A 9,850-nucleotide genomic window follows, 5' to 3' on the forward strand; every position below is an offset into this window, starting at 1 on the left:
TTGCCCACAGCACTGGCTGGATAGCATCAAAGCCGCACAGGAAATGGAAAAGGTGAAGCCCCTACCTTGACAGCTTTGCAATCTTCACAAAGCTGAACACATCCATGCAGGCAGCAGTGACTGACTACTAGGGATCCCTCGCTCCTTTTACTCCAGCAGCGACAGAGGCAGCAGCAACCCCATTTCAGGGAGTTTAACGTGCCCGGGTCTCAAGTGACAGTGGTGGCAACAGCAGCAGCAGCAGCAGCAGCAGCAACAGCAGCCTCTAGGGAGAAAGCACCTGGAGGCAGAGGCTGCTACCCCCCTCCGGCCGACAGCTGAGTGTGCATCTCCAAGAAGAACCATTGATCTGTGTCCAGCCTCGGGAAAACTCAATGAAGGAGGAGGAGGAAGAAGAGGAGGAGGAGGAGGAAGAGGAGGAGGAAGGGGAGGACGGGGAGGAGACGAAGAAGAAGGAGAAGAGGCTGAGTGGCAGAGGGTGGCCAGAGCCAAGCAGCCCCCTCTTCAGGCCCCGGGCTCGCGTCCCCAAAGGCGGCAGCCCACTGCACCCTGTCCCTGTCGGGATGCTCCCAGCAGTTTCTCGGGCGGGGAGGAGAGCAGGAGGGAGAGCAGCTCTGGGGAGGAGGGGGCTCGCGTCTTTTCGGGCTGGCTCTCCCCCACTCCGCTTCTGAATGCATGGAGAAGCGCAGACTGACTTAGCGGGGAGGAGGCAGGCGGGAGCGACCGACCGACGGTGGCAGCAGCAAGCCAGCCTTAACACACACGCACACCCCCCTCCCGGCACTGCAGCTGCCTTCTTTCCTTCATCTCCCCAAATTAAGCTGCTTTCCAATTACTTCTCTTCAGCACCCGCACCCCACCCCCTTCTCAGGGTGAAGATTCTCCCTTGTGCATGACAGATTCCACCCCCCACCCCACCTCCCGTCAACCCAGTTTTAAAGGCTTTGTTTAATTTCTAACAGGGGTGTGAGTGTGAGTGACTCTGTGTGTGTGCATCCTATTATACACTGCAATTTGGAAGACTTTAAAATGACACCTTCCTCTCCCGCTCCAAATATTGGTCAGTACATACAGAGTTGCCCAAACACTAAATATAAATGAGAAAAAATACTGCCTGGGGATGGTTACGAAAAGGTCGTTTTCAGACCGCTGGGATAGGAGTAGGAAACAGAACAGATGTTTTGTTTTGGTGTGGGAGAGCTGCCAGGGCAAGAAGGAGAAGACTTGAATCTTGGACTTATCTTACAAGGTGTATCCTGGCCATCAGTACAGGAGGAGTTAGGGGAAATAAAAAAAAGGGGAAGAGCTTCGAAATAAATAGCAATTTTGACACAGGGATTAGGACAGGAAGTTATAAGGAGAAGTTCAAAAGGGTTTTTGTTTAAGAGAAAATAATTAGACGACTCAGATTGAGAGAAGAGAAGTTTAGGAGAAAGGGAAGTCATTCTACAAGAAAATGAGAAAATGGAGTGTCTCAGCCAAATTAGGCTTGCTTTTCTAAATTAGGGAGTGAGTCAAAAAGAAGAAAATCTTTGCCTAAAAAAAAATAACATCAATAACCTATAAAGAAAATAAACTCTAATTACTTCTCAGAATTAATTCCTCATTTTACCACTACCATTTGTTATCCCCTTCCTATTTCTCCTTTTAGTTGGAATTACCTGTTTTGTGTTCTTCTTGGGACTGTTTTCTCTAGCCCCACTTCTTTTCCTTTCCTGTAGGGCCTTTCTTTCAAAATCCCTTAAAAATCTCCTCTAAAATCAGCTGAAGGTCAGCTAGTTATGGAAAGCCAGTGTCTCCCACTGGGCTACATTTACCTGAACACAAAGTACACTCCAAATACAAAAACACCAACCCAAAGACTTCCACAGACTTAATCATAGGGATTCACTTTCAGAGGAAGGGTTAATGTGGAAGGGAATATTTTTTAAAGTTAATAGAGAATTATTGAGTGTTATCTGCTATACTTAACCCATCCCATGCTCAAAGTATTATACTTCCAGGGTTTTGTTTATTTTTTTTTAAATCAATGCTCTAAAAAATTAAACATCAAATAATTCTTAATTTGTAAAATTGAAATAATTTAAATCTCAGCTCCTAGAATGATTATTTTTTTAATAAATTGAATCAATTTTCCTTTTGCTTCTTGAAAACAGAATCACTTAATTTCAATAATGCTCCAAATGAGTATCAATATTATTTTTTAAGAAAAAGAAAAGAAAACAGACTAAGTTATGTATATTATTTTAATTTAGGGAATAAGGATAGGGAGTAGACCCGTGATTTCATTGGTATAAGGATTTTCAGATGAAGACACATCCTTTATCAATACAGCTTGGCCCCTTCTATTCAACTTATAGAACCTAGAGTACTGAAGAGTTGAAATGACCCACTTAGGGTTGGTCATATGTGCTTGTCAAAAAGAAGATCAAATCAGGTTTCCCACATTCGAGGCCATCTCTCCATATAGTATATCATGTTTTCTCCCTTATTTTTTAGAAAGAGTAATATCTCAAATTTGTGTATAACTTTGTACTTTTAAAAAATTATCAAATACTTCTTATTTGATTCTTAAGACAATCTTATGAGGTAAGCAGGACAGGTTTAAAATTGTTTTCTTTTATTAAGAGAACTCCTAAGTATGGGGAATTCCTCTATGAGCAGACTGCAACTGAATTACCATTATAGCTCTTAAGATAGAAAGGATTTCAAAGATCATTTAGTTCAGCCTATTCATTTTACTGGGAAAAAAATTAATTTGTCCGGTCACAGGAGTCAGAGGCTGTCTGATTCCAGCTGCTAGGTGGAGCCATAGTGCACAAAGTGTTAAGCCTGGAATCAGGAAGACATCTTCTTGAGTTCAAACCTGAGTTTAGATATTATAGCTGGACAATCATTAACCCTGTTTGCCTCAGTTTCCCTATCTGTAAAATGAGCTGGAGAAGAAATGGCAACCCAGTCCATTGTCTTTGCCAAGAAAACCCCAAATGGAGTCAGAGTCACACAGAACTGAAAAATGATTGGACAACAACACCCTCTGACTCAAGTGATTGCTCTTGCCATTGTACTGGGCTGATTTAGTAGTTAAATGCTCAGAGACATATAGGAATTAAAGAACCTGCCCAAGGTTAAGAGATAATTAGTACCAAAGGTGGGATTTGAACCAAGTCTTCCTGACCCTCAGGAAGTATTGTTCTGTCTCAAAACAAAAAATAAAACAAAACAAACAAAAAAAAAATCCCCCTAAAAATGCCTTAAAATAAAACAAAAGGGAATTAACCTCTTACTATTAAGTTTACTATCCTTGCCCTAATCCAAACTGTGTGTTGATTCTAGTGTTCTACAAAAATAATGATAAAAAAGATAATGATACTTATCCTTATTAGATAGAAGGATTGTGATTTCATTGGTATGGAGACCTTTCAAGCCTTTTCTTCAGCTTATGGCCATAGAGAATTTCCCAGAGCACAGAAGAAGACATGATTTTCCTGGAGTCATGCAGTCAGTATATGTCAGAGGCAAGACATGTGTGCAGTTGGCTTTCTATGCAGCACTTCATATTGACTGCTGGTGCTGGGGCTGGTGGTAATGCTGGTGACAGCAGTGGTGATAGTAGTATAAATGTTTCAGAAAGTCAATAAATCCATCATCTTACCACATTTGTGCTAATTAATATTCCACATGAGCCTAAGTGATGATGATAACAGCAGTTCACACTTATATTATGCTTTAAAATTCATCTATTTTGATAAATTGAACTATTCTTGACCTACTGAATTTCTGGTACCACTGTTTCCCTAGCTTCAGTATACCTTCCAATGGTTGTTGTTGATAATAGTGACCTATGTTTTTCTATTCCTTTTAGTTATTTCCCAAGCTCCATCCATTTAAACAGCAGTGAAAATATTTAAAAAAACAAACAAACAAAACAAAAAACAAAGTCAAAGGAAGGACCATGTCTGATGAGCCCTTGCCCTGGCTCTACTTCATGCCTTAAGATCAAATACCGATTAGGAATGGATAATGGAATGGTGCCTGTGGATAAAAATGTTGTTTTTAATAAAAAGGTTTGTGATTATTAAAGACAAAACAAGGAAGCTAAACTAAAGGATGATTTTTAAAAGGTATTCCATTAAATGAGACTTCCAGCATGAAACTATTCACCATCATTCAATAGCACTAACAACAGGAAATAGATATTATGTGCTGTAAAGTTACCCATACATATAACCTGTAAATAAAAGGCTATTAAATAAAAAAAAGAAATAAATATTATGTTTATTGATAGAAGATAATGTCCCTTCAAAACACCTGTATTAACCTAGAATAAACTTTCATGGGAATGGTTCTCCTGGCTAATCTAAAAGCAGCAGTTAATAATGGTGGAATTTCTGCCATTCCAAAGCAAAATAGCCAACAGGGGGAAAATGATTGTCTCTCTAACCAATGATTCCCTTCTGATCAATATTTTACCCAGTAAATTTGCTAATAGAAGAGCATCTTCTGCTTAGAAGATATTCTGCTTATTTTGTTTCTCATTAAATTAGAAGGAAGAAGTATCTACTCTGACAGCATTCTAATACATCCTGTTACAGGGATTACAGGGATTAAAGTTGATGGTATCTCAATTCTTTTACCTTTCTTTCCAAGGCTGTGGAACAGAGATTTGGAAACGTGCTTTGGCTGACAGGAGATGGATCTGTTTTGTTTTTGTTTTTGTTTTTACACATTCAACCAAAAACCTATATCGACAGTAAATGTGTGGATTTCTACAGTTACATAATTATTTACTTATACAATTAAGAGGTTAGACAAGATTATCCCAAAGTTCCCTTTGAACTCAAAAGTGCTAACTCTTATGATTTGATATCATAATTGAGAGTGACTTCAGACAGCATTAGTTTGATCACACTCTTTCTTCACACACTTGGGTTAGATCACACTTTTTCTTCATTAGTCTCTGGGCCAAATAACTTTAGGCTGCATTAGAAAATCAAATAAAATTTCAAATAGTTGAATTTTTGAATGAATTAATGAAAGGACAAATACCTGTTAACACCAAAATATTCAAAACAATGTGCTACAGCTATTCTAAAAGAAGATCTCCAAAAATGTTTAGAGTAATGATGATGATGATGATGATGATAAAATAACAATATGTATAACCTATAAAGGTGTCTACTTTGACAGAACAACAGTCATTTGAATGCATAGATCCTGTAAAACTGTTTCATTATATTTACCTTTCATATATTAAAACACATTATGAAGAAATTTCCTCTTAACAACTGTATAATCCAATGAGATGGGTTTTACAAATATTAAAATACTCATTTTATAGCTAAGAAAACCAAAACTCAAAAAGGTTAATTATCAAACCCAGGTCTTCATAGTTTGATGCCAGAGCTCTTACTATATTTGCTATATCACTTTGCTATCATAAGTGATATTGCTATCACTTGCTATATTATAATGTCTTGCTTACTCACACTTGGGTAACCTGAAATGAATAACATTAATAATAGCTAGCATTAAAATAGGGCTTTAAGGTTTACAAAGTACATTACAAATATTATTTTATTCTCACAATTCTATTATCATTATCTCAATTTTGTTGTTGTTGCCAATCATTCATTTTTAAAGAGGATCAATGTCATCACAAGACAATGAGTGATGTCTTGGATTTAAGTGACGTAGAATTGTGCTAAGATATTAGAATCATTCTCTCTCCCAAAGTCAGTAAAGTTTAGTGGAAAGAAAAAATGAAGATGATTAGCAATGGCCAAGAATGCAGTGGGATGACCTGGGCATCTTTGATGATTGACCAAGCTCTAAGCACTCCACAGAGTTTGCTTCCACCTCCTTTGTGAACATTGGAACAAATTGTTCTCATCGGCCTATTCTTGCAGGAGAAAGTCTTCACATGCTTGGGACAGACATTCCCCTAAATCACTAACTGATTTGAAGTCTGTTGCTACCATTAGGGAAGTAAGCAGAGGCAGGCAAAAATTAAATAATGTTCCCAAGATCACAAGATCACATAGCTAGGAAGTATCTGAGGCAGGATAGTGTTAGGTCCAATATTCTCTCATTAATTGAATTGGTCTACTATAAAAAGTATAGTAAATTTGACTTATTCTCAAGATCAGATTTTCCAACTTAAAACATCTCAAAATATCTTAGAATTCAGAAATGAACAAAAAAGGCCACTCAACATAAAGACTATGTTGAGGCTATCTTAGTTTTGGAATAGATTTGAAATAGAATATAAATGTCCCTGTGGGCAGTTAGGTGGTACACAAAGGGTCTAGAATCTGGAAGACTCAACTTTTTTGAGTTCAAATCTGACCTCAGACACTTTCTAGCTATGTGGACCTGGACAAGTCACTTAATCTGTTGTCTTTAATTTCCTTATCTGTGAAATAAGGTAGAGAAGAAAATAATAAACCACTCCAGTATCTTTTTCAAGAAAACCCTAAAGAGGGTCATGTAGAGTTTGACATGAATGAAAAACAACTGAACAACAACAAATAAATGTCCCTGGCAGTGTTCATGGAATCACTGAGCTAGAAAAAACCCTTGAGATTATCTGTCCCAATTCACTTATTTTATAGAAGACCAAAATGATACAGAACAATTCAGTGATGTGCTCAGGGTCACAGATCTAGTTGATGTCAGAATCCATGCTAGAATAAAGGACTTTTGATCCAGATCATTTCAAACTGCAACAGCTCAGTTGTGTTCTGATGTGTGATGCACAACAATTGGGGGGATGAAAGAAAGAGATGGAGAAAGGGGAACTCCCAGAACCAGACCTCCTTGAAAAGTGTTATAGCTTATTAGAAGGGAAGAGATGGTTGACATAAAATCTAGAAAACATTCTTCCTAGGGTCCTTTAGAGGAAGGGTAAACAATACGATCTATCACACTAAATATATCATGAACACATCACAGGGGCAGCTAGTTGGTGTAGTGGATAGAGTACCAGCACTGAAGTCAGGAGGATGTGAGTTCAAATGTGACCTCAGATACTTAACACTATTTTAGTTGTGTGACCTGGGCAAGTCACTTTATTCCAATTGCCTCAGGGGAAAAAAAGAAAGGAAAAAAAAGGAAGAAAACCTCACAATAAATAAATATGATTAAAGTTCATAGTGATTATACTAATTCATCAAAAAAGAGGAAAAAATGATATCCAATGTACTGTATTCCTCAACTTCTTAAACTGTGGGTGGCAATTCCATGTGAGGTCTTGTAACTGAATGTAGGAATCACAAAATTATGATTTGTTATCAGTAAATGTTTGATTTGTATACCTATTTTACATACCTATATACCCGGGATTACATAAAAAAAAAAAAAATGCCTGCAAAAAGGGATTGTGAGTGGAAAAAGTTGAAGAGGTTCTGCTGTATTCTTACAAATAAGGAAATTATGTAATATATTACAAAGATTTTATATTTTCGTATAATAAAATTAATAGATTCACATAGTGGATAGAGCACTGGGACACAGTAGATAGAGTATTCGGCCTATAGTCAAGAAGATCTCAGATACTTCCTATGAATAAGGGAGTCACTTGGGCAAGTGATTTAACCCTGTTTGCCTCAGTTTTCTCATTTGTAAAATGAACTGAAGAAGCAAATGATAAATCACTCCAGTATCTTTGCCAAGAAAACCTTACATGGGGTCATGAAAAGACAGGTAGAACTGAAATAACTGAATCAAAAAAAATCAATTAATAAAATTGATTATTGGGGGAAGGAGAGGAAGAAGAAAGGGGATAAAGAATGTTACACAATCATTATATATTTAAAAGGAATAGCAAGTTGCACATAATAAAGTTGCAGTTTTATGTATAACCATCTTTTTTTTATTCTACTGTGTTATGAAAATGTTTTATTTCTTAAGTTCAGAATAAAAGAAATAAAATTGATCATTTTATTTTACATAAATAATATAAATAAGTAACAATGAACAATTTACATGTATTTAGTCCTTTTAAGTTATTTGTAAGCATCAAATAGTAAATTTTCATTTAATAACTTAATAATGTGTTCTGCATACATTTCTTTTTTATTGAGATGATTATTAAGCATTTACCACCACATTTTTAATTAAATACCTACTCTGTACCAGGCACTGTGCCAAGCACTGGGGATGCAAAGAAAGGCAAAAGACAGTCCCTGCTTCTTGAGGGACTTATCATTGAATGAGGAAAACAACATACAAACAAAACACATAGAGGATAAATTGAAGATAATGAGAGAACTAGCTAGCATTAAGGGGGATTGGGAAAGAAGTCTTGCAGAAATTAAGATTTTAGTTGGAACTTGAAGGAAATCAGGATGTGGAGATGAAGAGGGATATCATTACAAGTGTAGAGGATAGTGAAAATAATTGGAGTTATTGAAGAAAGAGGAGATAAAGAAGAAAGATGGAAAGAGAGAAGTGAAAGAAAGAGAAGGACATAGTATGAGCTTAATTAGTAATGTGCTGATAAATGTTTAATAACCAGCTCAATAAAAAATGCATACAGGGTATATTTTTAAGTTATTAAGTTATAACTTAATATCTGAGCTTTACAAATAACCTTAAATCTTATGGTATAAACAGCAATATGCCTGGGTCACTGCAGAGCAGATTATGTGGTGCAGTGTAAAAAGGCTACTATATGAGCAGTCGTATAATCTCTGGGGATGAGCATATAATTCCAGAAACACTGGGAATTATAAGTATTTTCTGGTTGTAAAGAGGAATTAGGTAGCTCAGATTAGGATAGTTTAACTGTGAATAATGGAACAAAAATAAAGGAAATGAAAATCTGATTAATCTCTCACTAGAGGTTATAAAAGACCAATTATTTGGGATAGGAGCAACATTATTTCAAAATAGGATTGTTTAATGTGAGCTGTCTATAATGCCACCTGAGGATTTCCAACTTACAAGAGAAACAGAACATTCGTTATCATGTGGGTTGATGGAAGAGATCAACAAATGAAAAAGACGGAAAGATATTAAAGCCTGGAAACCTAAGCATCAACACCTAGAATTAATTCTGATATGGACTTAGCATCAGGGAAAAATAGAGTATTTGGCAAGGGGTGAGGGGAATCAAATAGAACAGTAATGATTGTCATGGAGAAGTACATAGCATTTAAGTGTTTGAAAAATTCTCTGTCTTTCTGTCTCTGCCTCCATCTCTCTGTCTGTTTCTCTCCCTCCCTCCTTTCCTCTCTTCTTCTTTTTCTCCCCCTTTCTTTTTCTCTCTTCATTTTCCCCTCTTTCTTTCACTTCTCTCTTTCCATCTTTCTTCTTTATCTCCTCTTTCTTCAATCTCTGCTCCTTCCCTCTTTTTCTCCTCAATCTTTCTCTCTCTCTTCCTCCTTCTATCTCTTCCTCCTTTTGTGAATCTCTGTTTCTCTGTCTCTGTCTATCTGGCTTCCTCTCTTTTCCTCTTTCTCTCTCTCTCTCCCTCCTTCCCTCCTTCCTTTCCTTCTTCCCCTTCTCTCTATCTCTGTGTCTCCCTCTCTTTTTCTCCCCTCCTTCTCTCTCTCTCTCTCTCTCTCTCTCTCTCTCTCTCTCTCTCTCTCTCTTTCTATTAAGATAGTGAAGATTGGTGAGAGAATTCTTTCTAACCAAGCTTTTTAGCAATAGTTCTTTAATGTATAGTTTTAGAGATTTGTCATACTTGTACTTAGAGGTTAAATGTCTTGTGTATGTGACTTGAACTAAGGTCTTCTAGACATAACAGCCAACTCGCTATGGGTATCTAATATTGTCTCTTCATACAAATATTATTGTCCAAAGGTTACAGATGAAGAAAGTGAAACTGTGAAGATTAAGTGTT

The 9,850-nt window shown here is 36.9% G+C and overlaps 1 protein-coding gene across 2 annotated transcripts in view; it reads right to left on the bottom strand.

The window, feature by feature from the left end:
• The window catches only part of FRMPD4 (FERM and PDZ domain containing 4), a 723,029-nt gene extending 722,175 nt beyond the window's left edge, over positions 1 to 854 (bottom strand). Inside the window, exon 1 of one of the 2 annotated variants that reach the window (XM_012546092.3) lies at positions 66 to 853. In XM_012546092.3, coding sequence (XP_012401546.2) covers positions 66 to 106 — 41 coding nt within the window. In that variant the 5' untranslated portion in view covers positions 107 to 853. Of the gene's footprint in view, positions 1 to 65 lie in introns of both variants that reach the window. The other variant, XM_031958999.1, reaches the window with a different exon arrangement.
• Between the last annotated feature and the right edge of the window lie 8,996 nt (positions 855 to 9,850).

This window comes from Sarcophilus harrisii, chromosome 3, assembly GCF_902635505.1.
Source record: "Sarcophilus harrisii chromosome 3, mSarHar1.11, whole genome shotgun sequence".
NCBI lineage: Eukaryota > Metazoa > Chordata > Mammalia > Dasyuromorphia > Dasyuridae > Sarcophilus > Sarcophilus harrisii.